Here is a 20903-nt window from a genome sequence, read left to right as displayed (position 1 = left end):
TGGCCCTGGTGAAGGCTCGACTCCTAGCTGTTTGTCACAGGAGTTAGATAAAAAACTACACAACTTCCCACATTCAGGGAAAGAACAAACAACTGAACTAAAGCAAAATTTGGTTTTAAATCTTTATTAATAGAAACACATTCTTTCTGAAGGACTAAAATTCAGTAGTGTAAGATCCGTGACAGCTTGCACTAGGTACCACTGTTTCACTGAGAAATAGCATGTATGAATACATACAGATTTCATAACAGAAGTTGAAATGCCCAGTGGAGAAATTAAAGTGTGAAAGTGATCCTTGCTGTTCCATTACTCAGCTAATTCAGTCCTCTGACATAATTCAAACATAGGTACAGTGCGTGCTACAGTGAAAGACAAAGTGTGTAAATAAAGTTCAACTCTCCTGAGTGGAGTGAGCTGCGCTCTCCTGTGAGTGGGAGCCTCAAGTATCCCTAAAGAGCAGCTGCATCGTGTCTCTTGTTGACAGGACACAATTCATGAAATGCAGCGTGGAGCTTGTACCAGTTCTTTGTTAAAATCTCCTTATAACACTATTTCCCTTCCTTTACAGTAACAATCACTGGGTCCATATCACAAACAGTACAATGTTTGTGACCTTTAATATATAATTTTCTGGAGGATTCGTATTGTTTTACAGTATGAAAAAGATAGCTAGTAACATGGCACTAAGCTAATCTCAACTTCAGTGCCTGTTCGGGATTGCTGGCATTGCTTTGCATCGCCCTGGGAGCGGTGGCAGTTACTGTGAAGCAGCCTGTTCATGACCACAATACGGTTTAGAGCAAACTTCTTGCACGTTTTCTAAAGTGGATTAAGGAGGCCAGAGGGATCTGGAATTAACTACAGGAGGCTAGATGTGAAGAAGGGCATGCTGAAATGAAGTCAACTGAAACAAAGGTTTCCAGGAGGGAGAGTAGATGACCTGGAATGTGGGGGGAGCTTCTCTTTTTTTTTGTTGTAGTTGCTGTCATTTAAAGCCAGCACAGAGGAAAGGGTCCCTTCACACCCTGTGTGGGATCTCAATAACTGAGATATGACACGTGCTATCAAAATAATACACGGTTATTTTGAGCCACTACTCCATCCCACCAGGGGCCAGCCAACAAAGCATATACACCAAATGCTCAGCTGCAGCTCTCAATTTAAGGAGAAAAGCAATCTTTACTGCCTTTCTGAAGGCACTACAGCCCTGCCCAGAACAGTCAGAGGAGCCCCGGTCTCCCATGACAGTTCCATGTTTTCCCTGTGCATGGGTGGGATGGAGTTCTGCTGGGGTTTGTTCATATGCTAGGAGGAAGTGGTACCTATCGCTGAACTAGAAACAGACTAAGTTGGTAGCATTTAAATTGACATTAGCAACTTCCAGTTTTAATTCTGCTGCCTCAGTGTGCTGCAGAAGAAAAGCAGGGTATGTGCTGAGCAAGTTTACCCCAACCATTAACGAGCGCCCGGCCGCTGTTGGCAGTGGTCTCGGACTGTGCTCCTCCTGCCATCAGGATGCACCTTAGGAACAGCACGGGCCGGCCAACGGTATATCCTGACATCAGAAGCCCTATCTGCATGCAATATTGAAAGAGCAAATATCCAATTAAAAGATAACCACTATTTCTATTTGGTGCTGCTCCACTGTTTGTAAGCATATTATATGCAGATAATAGGATTTCTTTTGAATATGGTAATTGACAGGATACAAGTTTAAATGTGACTGTTCAAAGGTAAATGCCATGCATACATGATTGAAAGGGAACAAAATACAGTATATGGGAATGTTACCTGAATTCACTATGAAATCATGAAATCTAGCTTGATCATTTAATTTTACAAAATTCTTTGCATTACAGTGGGTAAAACCGTAAGAATTAGAGGCTTATCTTGTCATTGAGAGAAGTTAGATGAGAAAGCATCGCAGTCCTCCTTTACTTCATCTTTCTCTTCTTTGGTCCGAGGTGCTGCTTCCTTTGCTTGTAGAGATGACGGAAGTTTACAAATACCCCTGAGAAAGAATGAAGTGTTTAGGTAGGACATTATTTCATCTTTTTAATGCTAGAGGGCTCTACCAAATTTTTAAAAACAAGAACAAAAACACCAAACAAACCACCACACAAAAAAGCAATGGCTTAAGGGTGTGTATAGCACTGAAAGCTACAGCAAGTTTTTTTCTTGCTGGGTGAGGCAGGAGTTGCTGCACAGGCTGTTTGGTACTGGGCTGCTCTGAAGGTTGGTTTGTCACTTTAAAGTTGCAACACCGGCTGTGCAGAGCTGGGGAAGGATCAAACAGGTATTTCAGAGTGAAACTCGATTAAAGGTATTCTTTAGGCAATGTCTGTGAAAGGGAGAAATCTAGTGAAAGTTCAGTTAAAATTCTAGGTTAGATGCTACTGAGTTCTGGTTACCCAGAGATACTGGGTGTGCATACTATGAAGCTAACTTATGTTTAAAAATGTAACACCAGAAACCAAATACGTATCGACTACTGGTCCTCTTTAAATAGATTGCTATTTAAAGAGCTTTCTATATTGTTTCCTGGAAAACAAAAAAAGACTTTATGTTGCATTAGGGATTACAATGCAGTTTAGTTAAACACTGCTTCAATTTGAAGTTATGTTCAGATTTCCACTAAATCTTTCCAAAGCTCAAATACCATGTAAAAGGTGAAATTAAGTATACTGAGATTATAAATACATGTAAAAATTATTCTTTTAACCCAAGTGATCAGCTGATAATGCTGCTAACTTGTTACCAAGGTCTCCTTTTTGGGGGTATAACCAGTGCTAATTGTAGGTGTGTTCCCCTCTATCACTGACAAATTTACATAAACAAGCAACAAGGATAATGCTTAACCTCAAACAAATTTGTGCTGCCATGGTCCCCAAGATGCAGGAATTTAATTTTCTGTGAAAAATATACTTATTCAGAGGAATCTGGCCTTTTTATTTTAATAGTGAGAAACACAATTAAGTATCTTACCTAAAAACAAGGCTATAAGGTATATTTGAAGGAAAAATGAAAACTGGATTGTGACGTTCAGTGGATTTGGCAATCCCAGACTAAATTTCCCTGTTTCACTGAAGATTGGAATGGATTGAACGATACAGACGGCTGAAAGCAGAAGGCCACCATCATTATCAAACACAGATAAAATACACAATTGCCCAGCCCACACCAACTTTTTCAGGATATTCCCTTCTTATTTGCTAGCTCTCATTAATCATATCAATTTTAAAGCTGTCTTTTTTTTTTAAACATGCAGGATGATGGACAGCAGCTAGCTCGGGCAGTATAGCAGTTTAGCTATAACCATGAGCTTGCCTGGTGAGATACTGTTCTGCACAGCTGAGCCTGCAGGGCCCTCGCCAGCAGTATTTACCATGCAGAAGTACACACAGCAACGCAACGGGCACAGTCTCTCCTGTGCTTGGAGTTGGGCAGCGCCCGAGCCTACTCCTGGCTCATGGAAACAGGCTCTGACAGGTGCCATTACAACACATTGCTTACAGCTAGAAGCTGAGCGGTGATATGCTTCTTAAATAAAAAAAAATTAAAAATAATCCAGACCAGTTAAGACAGAAGAGTTCACTGTAAAGCCCCCAACTCTAGAGGGGGTACAGCAGGAAGACTAGGGGCCTGCTTCTTCCATGGAGCCATCACTCTCAAAGCAGAAAGGGAGCAGAGCCCTGTCTGTGAAGCACCGTGCCTGTCTCAGAGCAGGCTGTGCTGCTTTCAGAGGAAGAATCGGCCCCTGCCTGTCCTGTGCAGTGATTTACAACATCATGTCAAGATGTGTGAGCTGCTGCGAACCCAAGCTGGGCTGACCAAGTCAGGTCTAGCAGACAAAATGGGCTGCTGTGGATCAGCAGAGGCAAGCGAGCATCGTTGTCCTGTGCTGCTCGCGTGGACTAAAGCTCTTGGTCACTTTGTTCAGGTAACCTTTTGTTGCCTTTACTTGCCTCTCCAGTGCCCAAAAGGAAGACTTCTTTTCACATCAAATTGAAAAAAAATATTTGATTCAGTAAGAAAGACAAAAATGCTTACATTTGGTTCAGCTCAAAGCACATGTCTATTTATCTGTTGTTCTAGTCTATTAGTTTTTAGTCCAGCAGCCAAAAAAAAAATTATTTGCACAACCTTGACTTTGTTGTTGATTAAACTGTCTTTTTCGGACATACCTTCTGCCAAGCCTCCTAAAGGATAGAGAGGGATCCAGGTAGTGTAACGGAGCCAGGTTAGTGGTTTCCATTCAATACCAATGCATGAAAGCATGTAATACGGATACCTAAAACCGATCCAGCATGAGAAGAAACAGACGCTGTTTAAAATGGAAGCTGCTGCTAGAATTAGTCTTGCATGTATATGCGGTATAGTCAACATGATTCCCAAAGAATATTCCAAAAATTGTTCCTACGATCATGACGGGCACACCCTTATTCGGCAGTTTACAGAACTAATGCCATTATTCTGACCGTATGGATGCATGTAACTGCCTGGCTTGCCTAATAAACCTGTCAAAATACTTCTTTTGAAAGAGAAAGAGAGCACAGTGCAGCTCACTTAACAATAAAAACTCAAAGCAACAGAACCCTCAAGGAAAAAAGCAACAGGTTTCCCGAAGTTCGGGGCAGTATTATTTTCAGGCTCCAGCCTTGTCCCAGCTCTTGGCAGCTGCAGCATCCTTGGAAGGCTGTGATAGTCTGTGACTCAAGGAGATTTTACCCTCTGGGGCCAATGCACTAGGGCCACTCTTCCAAAAGATACAAAGATCAAGAAATTCTTTAGGAGTTCTTGGGAACAACAGCATTGTTCTGTGGTTCCTGCTGGAAGAAAAATCCCACCAACCTGAACAGCTCAATGATACTCCAGAAATAAAATACGAAGAACACCACGGGTTTGCTCTGCATTTCCTCTAAGCTTCCAAGGACAACAAACAAAATAAAGTTTCTTCCAAATATCTGTTTAAGAAAAACAAATCAAGGAACAGTCACACTCATCATCAAAAGAAAGAGCAAGTCCTTGCTGTCAGAAACACGCAGGGTGTCTACTCTTCACGCCCGAAACATACGCCGAGCACATAACTAACTGCAGCTGAGCTGTGACCTGCTTCTTATCAGCACCCCTTCTGCTCTGTACTTAGGTGCAATCCAAGGGACCTAACCTTACACCATCCATCCTCATTTTTATGCACAACAGCCACAACCAGGATAAAAAGAACACTGCCACCAAATCAAAATGATGTGCTTCTCGCCATCCGCTTCTTGCTTCTGCTGTCCTGAACTATCTTACCGAGGTGATGGAAGAAGACAGCCTGCCACAGCTGAGACTGGGAAGCACAAATTCCTGCCTCTTGAGGCAGAATATTTCTTAATGTTCTCTAGTCCAGTGCCAGTGAGGCTGTATCACTTATTTTAGGAGAGTCTCAACATTTGTGTAAAATAGAGATGTACTTTAAACATGGGAAGAGCAAGGAGAATCTTAAAATATTACCTGCACTACAGCAGGTATCAGCGGCGATCTGACTAGTCCTATTAGTGAATTCACAATCTCCATTAACGCCAGGGTCTGACAGAAATACATCATGTCAGCAATAGTGTGAAATGTATCATAGAAGGAATCTGTAAGACACAGGAAACCATTTCAGAGAACAAATGAATTTCCATGTTCAGGAAGCTGGCACAGCAGCATAGCTTTTGATAACAGGATTCTGGTTGTATTTGAAAAAAAAAAACATTATGCCTAATTATGTAACTTCTTTATAGGCCTTATCCTGAAGTCACAGCAGTTAGGCCAGAAACGCTGCTCAAGTGCTCTGCTTCACACACAGAAGGATCAAGAGCTATTTCAGTAATTACTTTACAAAAAAAGCGATAGCGCTGTACCTCAATAGCATGAATCATTCTTGCTTCAAAATCAAAATACTCTGCCCGGCTCATTTTCAAAAATACTAACACTGCAGTGAGCGAGACATTTTGCTCCAACTGATTTCTTCAGAAGGAATCTTGGCAGAGTACAAGTATCATCCATCAGAACATGCAGTTGTGATATACAAGAAGACAGTATTTTCCTATCCTTGACACTGTGATGGCCTTTGAGAGCCTTTCATGGTGTGCTTCAGCGACACATTTATGGTTTTGTTTCCTAAAAATGTCTTCCTTTACATTTCAGTATCTAGAAAGTATTAAAACCACCACTAAAAGCAAAACAAAACACCCAACGTAAATAAAGTAGTGCTTATTACTTGCCTTTTCCTAAGATGAACAGTCGTACTGTCATGTTCACAAAAATCCAAGAGAATCCCAAAAACTGTACAAGATTATACATGATCAAATATCCCTTCTTCAGGTGTTTGAAAGCTAAAATCAGTAACAAACACATCAGGTGAGCAGAGTGCAATGGCAACACTCCTGCAAAGAGTGCAGCTGCAAAACAGGCTTTCTATGAGAATAAAGCTTACAAGAAAAAGGGAAGCTATTGACTGCGATAAAAGGGTTGCTGTGTGCACTGTGGGTTCTGCCTCTAAACTCAATTCTTGCTAGTCAGATTTTTAAAATTGCTTGGAAACTGCAGTCCATTTTTATTAGACTTCTAAACAGCTCACAATACAAAGATCCCCCTCCAAGATGCACTATGCCAGTCGAAATTGCTCTGCAGAAGTCAAGTTTGCGTATAAGAGTGACAAAAGCTTTTTAAACCCCACCTTATGCACAAAAAAGGCATGGTTACTTACGGTCTTTTGGGACTCTGGATTCTATTTTCATTTTGTTAATCTTTTCTTCTTCCTTAAGATGAAGGATAAGGTTTTAAAGACTATTACTGTAATTAGCAAGTGATTTGTTAACTATACTACTGCACAGCTAGTGGGTTTAAAACTCAGCTAAGCAGCCAGTTGCTAGAGGGTTTACATTTCCACCTGCATAAAACAGCACATTCCTCATCCAGAAATTATGGTACGGTAAAAGCCAGAGGGTGTTAACTAGTTATCCTACCTTCACTATGTATTTTATTCTAGTAATTAGGTGCTTTTTCTGAAAAAGCCTGCTGTTTTCTGTGTTAATTCTCAATTATTAATGTTGTTTAGAGCTGTTCCGTAGAACATTTCATGACCCACCAGTGACCTGAAGGGAACTGAGACCATCCAGCCCAGGCTCTGCCTGCCCTTCACCACTGCTGTCCTGGCATTGCAGCTGCCCTTTCTCCTCCGCGCTCAGCTCAGGGGCTGTGGAGGGGAACAGGGCAGCGTTTGTCGTACGACAGATTTGCAGAAATGGGGTCTGTTAAAGTCTTTTCCAAGGCGGTCTTGCACCGCCCTGCCGCAGTAAGCCACTCGAGCTTACCAGAGGGTGGGAATGCACCGTCAGGGCCAGCCCCGTGGCTCAGGAAAGCCTCAGAAATCCCTGCTTTCCAGACAAGCAACGCCCGCAACTGGGGTCTGCGGGCTCCGCGTGGCACATTGCCATGATCCTCATATGGATCGGGACACAGGGCTGCAAAGGCATAGGGCAAGGGGTGCAAGCCTCCAGCTGCAGACCCTGGGCAGTGCCAGTCTAGAGCACAGCCACCAGTTCAGATTCGCGCTGCTGCTCTTTCTAGCCAGAAGTGTGCCTACTTCCGAATGCCTGCGTACAATTTGAGCTGTTTAACCAATTCTACGTGGGATCTGTGTGAAATAGGAGTAACAATCGGCGTGCCAGACAACTCCAGGTAAATGAAGAACACAAGTTCATGCACGAGGAAACAGCTACCCTTGCTTTGTAGCTGGCAACACAAGCCACACGTGCCCACAGGACCGACCTTCTCCTTCAGTTCCATTTCAGCATCCGATTCATCTAACCAGCGGTCAAAGTCGGGAGCTAGGAAGAGCGGGCGCTTCTCTTGCTTGGTGAGTCTCTCCCACCAGTTACTCTCTTTTTTCTGCACAGTGATGTTCAGCTGCCTTTGAGTCACCCTGCATACAGGCTGAGGGCAGACACAAGAACATACATCAGCAAAAGTCCCAAGGAACAAGCGCTGAGACTGAATCGCTGCCCAAGCTCCCCCCATCACGGGAGCAAGGCTGACACGGGCTGCTGCAGCGCAGGTGTCTCTCTGCTGCCCAAGCCACGTCATGGAAGCAAAGGCCAGGCCAGCTGAGGTGGCAACTGTGATGGCTGTAGGACTTGATAACCAGCTCGGAAGGCTGCCCGTACCGCACAGCACCGCTGCATCCCACCACAGAGAGCCAGCACAGACCCCAGCGCTAGCCTTCCTAGGCAGAAGCCATGATCTTGGCTTTAAACGTTCTCACATTTAGTACTGTGAGCCACCCACTGCCTCCAGCCAGTGGTAAAAATAACTCTACCATCAGCCACAGGTACGTGTCCAAAGCAGGGGAGCCCACGTGACATCTGCTACAGCGAGAGGAAGAGCCAACAGCCTTAGGAAACACCTGAAAACAATGGTGAGCTGGCGGCGTGGTCACTGCCACCCCACGAGGCCTCTCCACCATGGCCACACTCTGCGTAGTGGCAGCCCAGAACCTCTCCATCCTTACAGCCCACAGCACTGTCACCTTGGGTGCCCACCCTTACTGCCACCATCGCACCTCGAGCCTACGCCAGGGTGCTCTGCGTGGGCTGCCTCTCAAACCAGCCGAAACCAATGCCAGAGAGCCACAAGCTGCGTCCTTAACTGAGGACGTTGCGCCAGCACTGCTCTGTCAAGGCTGTTGGGATGCTCCTGGGACATCTGAAGGCTGCAGCTGCGATTTACAGCTACCAACGCCCAGCCCTTGCCCGTCAGAGGCTCCGTCTCTCACTGGTGGCCAGCCTGGCTCCAGCAAGCAGCACTCACAGTGCACATCAAAGCTAAAAGGGAAAACCCTGGACTTCACTACTTCCCAGTCCTGACCATCTGTGGTTACACGGATTCCAGAGAGCCAATTCTCCTCCAGCCCCTCCACAGTGACTCAGAGTGACTGGACTTTTGGAAGGAGGCTGCTCTGCAGAGGCGAAGGCTCGCCGTCCAGGCCTGGCTCCCAGCACAGCCCGCGTCTGCCAGCCCAGGGGACACGCGCAGACGGTGGTGGGTGCTTCTTCCCACACGGGCAGCTGCTGCGTTATGGGACAGATGACAAACCAGTGACCAGCTCCTGGAACCAAGGGATGCTCATTGTCTGCCACTCAGTACCTGGTGGGAGCCACAGCAGAAACCTGCCTGCTGACAGACCCTAGAAATTCACCCTCTGGCGGTCTCCTCCCTTGCCGAAGCAGCTCCCAGTCTGACTACTGCTACCCCCAGCAGGCAGCCAGGAATTAGCAGCACAAATTCTGCACTGGGAGCAGAGCCTAAAGTTCTCCTGTGCCCCTAACAGCTTCGAGAGGTAAAGACAGACCTGACAGCCACCTGTGAGGGACGTGGAGGAGCTGCTCTTCCAGCCAAGCTCTCTCCTATCGGACTACAACAGCTAGTAAGAAAAGACTTTTGCAATAGGAGCCACAGGGTATCTGTACTGGCAGCCTACAAAATCTGCCCAAGCCAGAAGCACTAGTTCTCATGACTGTCTTTTGTCAGGCTGCAAAAGAAGCCAGGAAACATCACACTGACACTTTGCAGCACAGTGTTCCCCTGCTCGCCAGTCACAGCTGCATCAGACAGCCCGTTGCCAGATTGTCCCATTATTTGGCTGCTTTAAGTCCTTTAAAAACTGTACAATTGCTGTTTACCAGCTGATAAATGTAACGCGCTGTTTCTGTTAAAGCTGACCCATGCGAGCACAGAGGTGATTTGCATGAGGGCAGGATGGTGGCTGAACACCGGGACGGAGGGCTGCCACAGACAGCTTTTAGTCTGCAGCAGTTACAGAGCCACCAGGAAAACCCAAACAGCATATTGTGAACTTTGCGCACAGCCTTTTTCAAGTTTTTCAAAAATTACTTTTTCTCTCTGCAAGAGTTAGAAAAGCAAAAATACCTACTTTAGGCTCAACCGGTTCTAGGAACTCGATCTGAAATTCGTAGATGTTGTCCCCTTTGGCACCATGACCCTGAGCTAAAAGACAAGAATTAACAATCAGCGTGAAGGTCTCAGCCAGCTCCACGCACCCCACCTACGCAGGACACTTTACACAGAGGAATACTCTGCGGTTCTTTACGGTGCTTCCCCCTGCCTTGCTGGGAGGCGAGGGGAAACCGCACGGTAACAGGGAAGGCACAAACAGCCCAAAACGTTGCTCGGAGGTGCGGTCGCTGGAGTCGGCAGCTAAAGCTGCGGCAACTCCGCACGGCACTGGGAAAGGGTCTGTGCTTGCAAGAAGGCAGGGAGTGAGATTCCCAAAAGAGGGGCTCAAAGGCTGCTCACGGCTAGCGTGAATCCGATGGGAAGCAGCCTTTGGGGGACCCAGCGGCCGGTCTCAGGTGGGTGCATGGGAGCAGAGGAGGGGGCACGTCCGTCTCTCAGCTCCCGCAAACGTGGGGCTCCGAAACCCCACGCGTGGAGTTCAACATCCGCCGTTCCGTGCCGTAAGCCGATCCTGAGGTGCAGGCGACGTGCGACAGCACCCTATCAAATGGCCCTGGCCGGGGCTCCCCGGGGAGGCCGCGTTTCCTAGACGACGCGTCTTCACAAAAACCACCCGATAAATGGGGAAAACCCAAATGAAACCAGCTCCGGCGGATCCCGAGGGCCACCCGGACGAGCCGCAGGGTGCTGCACCTGCCCGGCTGAAACAAAACCACCTTTTAGAGATCTGCTTTACCTGTCAAATCGAGCTCCGATAACCGCTGCAAACGAGCTCTTTGTGAGGGGGAAAGCTGCGGGCTGGGGCTCGGCTGAGGCGGGGCAGCACGGGTGCGGGGAGATGTCGCCGGTATTTAAATGCGGGGAGAGAGAGATTGGTTTTTTTTTTATCTTATCTAATAAGGCACGGCCTAGGGGCTGGCAGGCGGCTGCGGGTCGCGACGCCTCCCTACACGCTCGGTGCTCGGCACGGGGCTCGGCCGCTGACTCCGGGACCCCCCCGGTCCCCGTCCCCCACCCGTCCCCCCGCCAGCAGCGCCCACCTCTGAAGCGCAGCACGTTGTCGGTGATGGCGACGTCCGGCTGCTGCAGGGAGGAGAAGCGGCGTGAGGCGGCGGCTCGCGCACCCACGACGCGCGGGAAAGGGAGGGGGGGGGGCTTTCAACACCGGGAAGCACCGGCCGGGGTCCGCGGGTGGGTGTCGCGTCCTGTCTTGTCCCCTCCCCCCTCCCGGTACCTGCACGTCGCTCAGCTCCACGCGCAGGTAGACCTCGTGGTGCCGCTGCGCCCAGTGCACGTGCGGCCGCAGGCTTGGGCCCGCCATCGCGCGCGCGCGCACCGCACCGCTCCCCAGGCGGCAGGGGGCTCCCGCGCGCCTGCGCACAGCGCCACCGCCCTCGCCGGGGCGGGCTGCACCTACTGCGCCTGCGCACAGCGCCCACCGCCCTGCCCGGGGCGGGCTGCTCCCACTGCGCCTGCGCACAGCGCCCACCGCTCTCATCGGGATGGGCTGTTCCCACTGCGCCTGCGCACAGCGCGCTCGCCGGAGTCGGGGGTTCTCAGTGCGCCTGCGCACAGCGGCGAGAGAAGCGGTAATGGTCGCCGCGATCTGTCCTGCGCTCTTCAGCTGCTCGCTCACCGGGCCGGTCTGGGCCCCGCTGTGGCCCGAGGTGCCTCTTGTGGCCTCAGGTGTCGTCCGGTGCGGCCCCATTCTCCCCTTCCGCCGCTCGGGGCCCCGTGTGTGCGTGCCAGTGCGTGTGCGGCCTGCCCCGTACCCTCACGCCGCAGTGCCGGGTCCAGAGGTGCTGGCCGCGGTGGCAGTGACCTCGGTGGGAGAGCACGTCAGGTATTTGAGAAGAACTGTGGCGCCTTTTGGACGCCGTTGGCTTTCAGCCCCGCTTTGGCAGCTGTGCGTGGGATGTCGAGGCCATCCAGTGTGCCCCGCTGCTGCTCGAGCCCTCAGGGGTTTGCCTTGGTGTTGACCCCCGGGCTCTTCCCTCAGGGGCGGCCTCCTGCAGGGGCACGGAGAGCTCCTCAAGCTGCCTTCGCCGTAACCAAGGGAGGCTGGTAATAATTGAGAAAATACCCAGCTCTCTGTATCCTATCCCATGACTGCATGCCCCAACCTTTTTTAAACTCTGCCGTTGTCATTATTATGTGCCCCAAGAACTTGCTGCTAGTAAGGCTGAAAAAGGGCAGCGTTGAGTTTGGTGACATTTCGGAAAGGCCGTCCCGTTGCTCCCTGAGCGGCTCACGCAAGGGCACCTCACCTGTGACCTCTCCTCACGGCTTCAGGGTGCTTGCTCGTGTTCCTGCCGAGGGTTTTCTGTGCAGATCTCGTCATGGGCTCCATGCCGCACACCTGCCCCTGAGCGGAGGGTTTCCAGCCTCTGCCAGCCCCAGGGGAGGGACGGGCTGGCTGCAGTGGTAGTTGCCAGGCTGGTTTATTTTGGAACACAAACCCCGTGTACCCTTCAGGGGGCAACAAGCCCCAGGGCAGCGTGTGGGAGACAGCACCAGAAAAACAGCCGTGGGGTCTGTGTGTGACTTGTGCACGCATTTATGAGGGGGCACCTGCAGCAACATTATTTTTTTCTGGTTTATAGTGGATCAAAAAAGACTTCGCTTTACAAAAAGTGGCTTTGCTTGGCGAAGGGAAAGTCAAATATATAGAAACATGTGGCTGGGGGCTCACTGCACTGGAGCCTGTGGGTTCCCTGGGCTGAACCTGCGGTGTTAGTAGCTGGGAATTTTGTTTTTTTGCTGTGGGAAGCGTGTCAGTGTGGAAGTGCTTGCTTTTTTGGGGGGAAAAAGGCCGATTTTTGAAACTGAAGGATCCCCGTGCTTGGGGGCTTGCATGACCCCGACCCCCGTGCAAGGGGTAGTGCGTGTGTGTCCCGGTTCCCCGCGCAAGGCATAGGGGGTGTGGGGGGGGTGCGTCCCGGCTCCCGATGCACGGGTGAGGGTGTTCCACCTCCCGCCTCTTGGCTCCCCGGAGCCCGGTCCTCCCGGCCGGCAGGCGGCGCCCTGGTCCGCACTCCCGGCTCTCGGCGCGGCTGGCGTCCAATCCTCCCCGCCTGCAGGGGGCGCCGCCCCGCCCAGCGCGGCCCCTCCTAGCGGAAGCGGAAGTGGCCCGGCGGGGCGGCCCGGCAGCATCGCCGCCGCGGAGCGCCGTGAGTACCGGGGTGGGTGAGGACCCTCGCGGCGTCCCGGGTTCCCGGGGGAGGCAGCGTCCCGGGAGGAGCTGCTGGTACCCCCTAGAGCGGGAGGAGGAGGGGTCTTGCCCCGAGGCGGCCTGGCTTTCCGCCCCCGGCCAGGCCTGCCCGCTGCCCCCGGAGGTGGAAGGCCCCTGCCGAGGTCTGCCTGCTTCCTCCGACCTCGGCGACACGGGCAGGCCCATGGCCATTCACCCCGCTCAGGCCCATGGCCATTCACCCCGCTCAGGCCCGACCTGCCCCACCGGCGCACCCTGCGGATACAAGACGACCTACGGGGTTGTAGCGCTGGTGGGGAGGACGGGGCGGTAGCTCTGTGTTGGCTGCAGGAAGGGGAAAGTAAAATGCTTCATGTGGCAGAAGGTGGCTGCGGTGGAGATCCCGCAGTGATCTCCTGGGAGGCAGATCCTCGCGTTACCCTGGGCTAGCCTCACCTTGCCGGGTGGCAGTTCTCACTCTTGTTTGCTGGTTAAAGTCTGCCACTCTTCACTTCCTGTCTCTTTTCATGGGAGGGGAGCGTGAGGAATAAGTCGGGTTAAACGTACCAGCATCTGGGTGTAGGTGGGGAAAGCAGATTTTCTTTCGCTGAAATTCTGCAAATTAGATGAGAGTCTTCTGATTCAGGACTGAAGTCGTATTGTCAGTGTCTCGCACTGTCTGAGCAGAGCACTGGTCTGTCTGTGGGCTTGGACTCTCTGTCCAGTTTTACTGGGCTGTTTTAACTTGTGCCGTGTTTCTGTGTTATAAATAGCTTGGACAAAACAAAGACCCGTGTTTGTATTGTCAAAGGTGGAACCAAGCTTTTCATCCAGACTTGTCTTGCTTTGCTTTTAGCAGTTTGTGTTAAAATGGGTTTGGTCCAGGGTGTAGGTTGTCTCTTTTTCACTCTGTGATGAGATCTCTCAGCTGCTGTGGAGAGCTGCAGGAGAGCCAGTCCATCCCAGAGCTTTGCCTCGGGCAGCTGTGCTTCCCAAGCCGGCGTGTTGAGGTTCAGTGGCCTTTTAGTGCCTGTTTGCTCAATGGGAATGCTTAATTTAGTCTGTATTAATGTTTTTGGTAGGCTCAGGCCAACAAGCTCTGCCTTAGCAGTGTGCAGAACAGTTGTGCAGCCTTTCCATGCTATATATAGAAACAGCCTCTCTTCTGGAGGATTGACAGCCCTTACATGTTGGTCTCTCCGGTTGTGAACTATGTGGCAGGAGTTTATAGCTTGGATCCTTTTACAGCTGCCCTCAGATCTGGATATATAGTGGTTTCCTCTTTCCAGACATCTGGGCTGTTTATTCCAGCTCAGATCTGCTTTGTAAAGCACAACTGACTTCAGGAAGAGGTATCTGCTGAATTAACAACCTGTTCTGGAGCATGAGACTTACGCTGCAGATAAATCTGTTGGGAAAATGCTTTTTTTGCTGTGTACCCTTTCTTCTGGTATTGCCTGACACTTCTGGAAGCGTGTCATCCATACAGTATTTTTAAATTTATCCCTGAGATGATATAATAGCGGTGATCATTGCTATACCCTTCCAAGCTTTGTTTGAAAGGAGACACAAAGAAACCCAAGAAGTTATAGGAGAATAATGAGAATAAGGGCATGCAGTTGCCCAGGCCTGCAGTGTATGGCCGAGTGGTGCCAAATCAACTACTAATGTTGTTGTTTCTTCTGAGCAGTTCGTTGTCCCAGATCTGGCTACAGCCCCAGTCGTCCCCTGTTCTGTTATCAGTGTAGCGAGGTCATATTCGTTCACAGGGATGAAGACGCAGGTAGGGGCTTAACGGGGAAGAATTTATCCACTTCATGAACTGAAATGAGTGGTTGGTATGTGGGAGGGTAGCAAAGGCGAACAACAGTAAATCTGTATGGCGCTATGAAGTTCTTAGTCCCATTGTGAAAGGCTGAGTGATGGCAGCCTGTTTTCTACAGCAGAAATCTCTTTCCTAGTCCTCTTCATTCTGCTGTGATTTTTTTTTTTTTATTCCCACGTGAAATGGTGCTTTTCTTATAGTGCTTTTGTTGTGGTGTGTTTTGGGAGTCTGAAGTGAATGTTTGCTGGGCTGCTGGAAGGCAGTGCTGAACCTCTGCTATTCTGTTCTTCCAGAAACATGCAACATGGCAGCAGCCATGGAAACTGAACAGCCGAGCCTTGAAATCTTTGAAACTGCGGGCTGTGAGGAGCAGGTCCAGAGGGAGGAGCAGCCAAAACTGGAACCTTTCTACGTAGAGAGACATTCCTGGAGCCAGCTTCGGAAACTGCTCACAGATACGCGGAAGTATCATGGATACATGATGGCAAAAGCTCCTCACGACTTCACGTTTGTGAAGAAAAATGATCCTGAAGGACCTCATTCTGATAGGATCTACTATCTGGGTAAGCTTGCTGCGACAGCCTGTGTCTTGACTAAACAGTCACTACAGAGGCTGTTTGGGTTTGACTGTTCTTGAGAGCCGGATGTTTCTGATATACTTAAATCAGAATGGATTTCAGGCCAGATTGGCTGGTCAGATGTCATGGTCATGACTGTAATGTCTTCATGAAAACTTGCAGTGTAATCTCCCACCGAAATGGTGTGGTTGGAGGTGACCATTAGGCCTTTTGGAGACAGAAGCACTGTGAAGTGTCCCTTGGGGCATGTTCCCTAGCTGGGAGGACGGGTTAAGTCTGTTCGGCCTGTTTTCTCTCACTCCAAATGTGATATCCCCTCTCCAAAAGGGTGTCAGTTTGATCTCCTTTCTCTTAATTACAAATAGTAGGTAGAACCTTTTTCTTCTTCAAAGTTTCCTCCCAAAACAGAGATTATAAATGGAATTTTGAAAGTCCTTTGTGCCTCAGCTGCTGATGGAGTAGGTTTTCCAGGGATTCTGGACGGAATAAATAGCAGTGTAGGGCAGAGGCAGCTTAAAGAGTAAATGTTTTGCTCAACAATTTTGTTCTTGATAATGAAGAACTTAATGTCACGTATTGTTCTTGGCCTCAGTACCTCACTTCTGCATTGTTACACTAGTTGGTGTTCACTTGATGTATCTGCATTTCTAAATTGCAGCTGTGCTTGAAGTGGTTTGGCAGTGTAAATGATACTATGAGCAACCTTCTGGGTGGCTTTTTAGAGCAGGCCTTGTGGTAGAGGAACGCTTTTGTCAAACGCTGCACTAGCTGAACATAAGTCCATGAAAAACTGGGTTAGGTGGAGAAGCAAAGGCCTAGGATACGGAACCACGTTCTAGCCCCATCGCTTGCTGCTCAGGCTAATTCCTTGAGCCCTAATTTGTGATTCACAGAGTCTTAGCGTGTGCTGTGTAGTGACATAGTCGGAAAGCTGCTGATCTCCCTTTTTGCCTTCTTGAGAGGATGGGGGTCATAATCCTTGAATGATGCTGAGTTCAGGCAATCTGAGGGTGGATTAAGGCTGACCTCAACTGAGATGAGTTCTGGTTTCCTATGTGCCGCTACCGGAGCTGGAGGTCAGACTGGGCCTTCTCCAGGGCACATCTGGCTCCCTCCAGGCTGATCCCTGTGTGCATTGGCAGGAGCTGTCAGAAATCTGAATAGCACTGACGGAGGGGAACGGGAGAGAGATGTTCAAACCTTCCTAAAGATGCGTCATCTTTGAAACACAAGCTGCATTATGCCATATTCAGCCAGGGGAATTAGCAGAAAGGCCCTCCTTGATTTTAAAAGCTTATAAAACAAAAGGGCCCGCAGCCTCCAGGAAGACACATATGTGCTTCAGGCAGTGTGGGGTGAGCCTGAGTGTAGCTCCTTGTTCTCTGCCTTCTCTGTGACTTGCATTTCTGTGAATCAGGGGATTCCCAGAGCGAAGCTGCAGTGCAGAGACAGTCAGTACTTTCTCTGGTAGGCAGGGCCTGTGAAACTGTTTCTTGGTATCCTTTGAGAGTGTTTGGATTATTAACAGAAAGCTAATATTTTTTTTTCTTTCCTTCTCACTTTCACAATAGCGATGTCTGGGGAGAACAGGGAAAACACGCTTTTCTACTCTGAAATTCCCAAAACCGTAAACAAAGCCGCCGTCCTGTTGCTTTCCTGGAAGCCTCTTTTGGATCTTTTTCCGGTGGGTCTTGATTTCCTTCTTGCTTCTTGGAAGCATAGCAAGTACACAGGCTTTGGGGTTGCACCTGTAACCAAGCCACCATTAAAATTTGGAGTTTGTTGTCATAAAAATTTTAAGATTCTCCTTGTACTGGTCTAACTCTGCAGCTATCTCAAAAACAAGCACAGCTTTCTCATCGGTGTTTGGAGTTGCAGCCTGTGTGCATCATAAAAACTGTGTGTGCTGGATGATCCCTCCTTTGCCGGCAGAGATTACAAGTGCTGATTTGCATTGAATTCTCTGCTGTGAGATTCTGGGGATTGCTGGAAGAGCCTGTAGTCTCCAGTAATCACTATCTTGCAGGGGGAAGTGGTGAGTCCCCCTGAGGCTCAGTCCACGGCTCCGTGACTCATGCTGGAGCAGAGGATCCCTTTCCCACTCACTGGGACGTGCGTCCCCTTTTCACCTCTGTGCATAGCAAGCCCGCACCAGTCCCACCCCACACACCACGGGGCGGGTTGGAGGAGGTGGAACAAACCCCATGTGGAATTAGGTGTGGTTTTTCCCATGTCATTTCCTGAGGCTGTCAGCCAGGCATAAAATTCATGCTGTGCTCTCCTCCCACCATACCAGTCACTGTGTATCTTTGCAAAAGTTAGCGAAGACTCTCCTGCCCATTCTAGAAGCAACAGACCTTCAGTCTGATCTTTCTTATACCAGTGAATATTGGAACTCATGCCAGCCTTGCTACGGGAGAAGTGGCTATCAGGTTTACCGTTGTGTAGGAGCTGATCGTGGCCTGCACCTACAAGTGCCGATGGCAGAGGCACGAGCAGGAGCGGGCTTCTAGCTGCCAGCAGGATTCTGGAGGAGGAGAGTGTCTGCACAGCCATCTGCTCCTGGAAGCTAGGCATGCAGAGATGCTCTGGCAGTGTAGTAAGACATGCAGAGCGGAGGTGTTGATTGTGCTTCTCTGCCCGTATTCAGGCCGTCCTGGACTATGGGATGTACTCTCGTGAAGAGGAGTTGCTGCGGGAGAGGAAGCGAATTGGCACCATTGGGATTGCCTCTTATGATTACCACCAAGAAAGCGGCACCTTTCTGTTTCAGGCAGGGAGCGGAATTTATCATGTAAAAGATGGAGGCCCTCACGGATTCACTGTGAGTTTACTCATCTGTCCTGTTCTCTGCAGCACTACCTTCCTCTGGCTACAAGATCCTTTGGCTTGGAGTGAAAGCAGAGCATGATGATCAGTTATTGCTGCATTAGCATGGGAAGTAGCCTTGATAACCCTTGAAATATGGAGAAATCCTCCTTAGGGATGCATTTCCGTGGTTGCAGAAACTCAGATGGAGAATTACAAGAAATGGTAGAAACCATGGCAGCAAGGCAGATTTTGTTGATTTTTCATGAGTAGCGATGCCGATAAGAAGCGACACGCAGACTGCGATGCTCCCTGTTCTTTCACGTAGTCAGAAGTCGTGTCAGAGGCAGCTTTTGTTCCCAAGCTGTGGATTAGAGGTCACTGTTCAACTGTCAGTGCAGTGTGTGTTACACGGTTTGGCTGTAGAACTCGCAGAACAAGCAGCCTTTACTCTGCTGGTGCTGAAGCTGGACTTCAAAGCTGAAATAATTTCTTCTTATTATAACAAATGCCTAATGTTTGTCTAACCCTGTTGTCAGGGAGAATATGCTGTACCCTGATTTGCTTTTGGAGGACAAGATTGTGTGTTCTGCCAGCTTCTTTTTAGGGTGCTGTTTTCAAGAGTGTGCCAGGCTTCTCTGGGCAAGCTGCCTTCTGATTTGCGGCTAATCCTCAGCACTGCTGAAAGAGGCCCTGGTGGGATCTGTGCGACCATGGTAGAAGCACGACTTCCCCTATAAAATAGCTGCGTAGTATTTTTCTGTGTCTAAAATTGATAGATTCCTCTGTTGTAAACCTGTATATTTGAAGTGAGCATCCACACTACTGTGGTCTTAGAGATAATCCAGTTTAGTGCCTGTAAGTGTCCGTGTGTTATCATTATTGACTGTGGTTTTTTTTTTTGTTCTTTCAAACAGCAACAGCCTTTAAGACCCATTCTGGTAGAGACCAGTTGTCCAAATATCCGGATGGATCCCAAGCTCTGTCCATCTGATCCGAATTGGATTGCTTTTATCCATAGCAATGACATCTGGATATCTAATATAGAAACTAGAGAAGAAAGGAGGCTGACATTTGTGCACAATGGTAATGCATCCTGAATTAAAAATCTCTGCACCTCCTCTGCGCTTGTTCTTGCTCAACTGAATTAAGCAATGGCACCAGGGGTTCTTCTGAAATCTGGGGGAATGGCCACAATTCATTGCACCTTGTTTGTCATGTTCTACGTGTTTCCTCTAGTGCAGATATTGTGGGATGATTCTTTCACCTCCACTGTGGAATCTGGCAAAACAAGTTATTTGTTGAATACATATGGAAGGGCTCTTCTCCTGAAACCCAGCACATTCCTTTTTACTGGAACAGCATTTTTCGTGTGCAGGAGCTGTGGGTGGAACAGAGCTGGAGGAAAGTTTCTGTCAGTGAAATCAGGCTGCAGGGCCTTATGGAAACAATATAGACAGTTTATGAATAGCACTGTGGCTTCTGCTGGCCCCTCATACTCCGTAGCTTAGGTCCTCGCTTACACTCTCCAATTCTGTTTTAGACGTGTATCCTGGAGGAAGGAAAATGGCAAACTGTGGATAAAGCAGTTGCAAAAAATCCATTGCAATTTGTATTTCACTCGTACTTTATTTAAACTATGTCATTTAAATTTTAGGTAAATTAAAAATTCTGACACTTTATAATAATGCTTTAGCTTATTTAAATGTTAAATATTAAAATATTATGTAAGTACATTAAAAATAAACTGTAGCAATGACTCCTTCTCAGATGATAATTATTTATGGAGCGCTGCTAAGTTACCTCCAGGGTAACAGGAAAAATATTGAAGCCCCATGGATATGTCATCATGTTGAGATGTTATGTAAGTCTGTTGCTTTTGGTTTGCACGCTGAATGAAATACTGGTGCTTTCATTTTTCTGAACGTTGATAGTTTCAGTTGTTCAGAAACGTTTGTATGTTTTGGGTTTTTTCTTTGATTTTCTTAAGTTGTGATTCCAATTCACTGAGCTCAGGCAGAGAGAACATTTTCTTTCTTTGAAGAGTACATGGCAAATTGAGACACTGATTGGGTAGGAGTACGAAGGGAGGATGGCTTTCCTTTCCGAAAAGAAGCTGCCATGTCAGAGAGGATTAGATCCTCCCTAAATAAAACAACAGAGCAGGGTGGAAGCAGAAAACGAATCTGCTGAGAAGTCAGATTTATTATCATGTAATTGTTCCCGGGGGTAAACTTGGGCCATGTTTGGGATAGTGCAGAGCTAGTTTGATTCTACAGTACAACATGAACTAATTCCTTTGTGTCTTTTTTTAGAACTGGCCAATGTTGAGGAGGATCCAAAATCTGCTGGGGTGGCTACTTTTGTGCTGCAGGAGGAGTTTGACAGATACACTGGCTACTGGTGGAGCCCAAAGGCACAGCCGAGTAAGTGTGGTGGATCTAGGGGTGTCTGACAGGCACAGGTAGTGCCCCCCCTGTCCAGTGCAGAGTTATTT

General features: G+C 48.7%; 2 protein-coding genes across 7 annotated transcripts in view; one reads left to right on the top strand and one right to left on the bottom strand.

Moving 5' to 3' along the window:
• Positions 1-108: 108 nt before the first annotated feature.
• HACD3 (3-hydroxyacyl-CoA dehydratase 3) lies at positions 109-11726 on the bottom strand. Of its 3 annotated transcripts, none has more exons than XM_075431761.1 (11): positions 11642-11726; positions 11046-11088; positions 9962-10035; positions 7801-7965; positions 6737-6788; positions 6252-6362; positions 5497-5624; positions 4852-4964; positions 4185-4291; positions 2986-3117; positions 109-2011 (listed from the first exon to the last, which is right to left on the bottom strand). In XM_075431761.1, exons 1-11 carry the CDS (start codon positions 11711-11713, stop codon positions 1935-1937), a joined length of 1074 nt encoding a protein of 357 aa, XP_075287876.1. In that variant the 5' UTR covers positions 11714-11726; the 3' UTR covers positions 109-1934. The 3 variants fall into 3 exon arrangements, with proteins under 3 accessions (XP_075287876.1, XP_075287875.1, XP_075287877.1); XM_075431760.1 differs by lacking the exon at positions 11642-11726 and adding an exon at positions 11240-11375; XM_075431762.1 differs by lacking the exons at positions 11046-11088; positions 11642-11726 and adding an exon at positions 11240-11316.
• The window catches only part of DPP8 (dipeptidyl peptidase 8), a 30337-nt gene continuing 21007 nt past the window's right edge, over positions 11574-20903 (top strand). Inside the window, exons 1-6 of one of the 4 annotated variants that reach the window (XM_075431758.1) lie at positions 11574-11594; positions 15314-15583; positions 17170-17282; positions 18249-18422; positions 19324-19492; positions 20722-20832. In XM_075431758.1, coding sequence (XP_075287873.1) covers positions 15325-15583; positions 17170-17282; positions 18249-18422; positions 19324-19492; positions 20722-20832 — 826 coding nt within the window. In that variant the 5' untranslated portion in view covers positions 11574-11594; positions 15314-15324. Of the gene's footprint in view, positions 11595-11737; positions 11849-13111; positions 13188-15313; positions 15584-17169; positions 17283-18248; positions 18423-19323; positions 19493-20721; positions 20833-20903 lie in introns of those variants that run through there. The other 3 variants (XM_075431757.1, XM_075431756.1, XM_075431755.1) reach the window with 3 other exon arrangements.

The sequence above is a fragment of the Opisthocomus hoazin genome, chromosome 10 (genome assembly GCF_030867145.1).
Source record: "Opisthocomus hoazin isolate bOpiHoa1 chromosome 10, bOpiHoa1.hap1, whole genome shotgun sequence".
Classification (NCBI taxonomy): Eukaryota; Metazoa; Chordata; class Aves; order Opisthocomiformes; family Opisthocomidae; genus Opisthocomus; species Opisthocomus hoazin.
The sequence above is the reverse complement of the archived record's forward strand: the minus strand, read 5'-3'. Positions and strand labels throughout refer to the sequence as shown.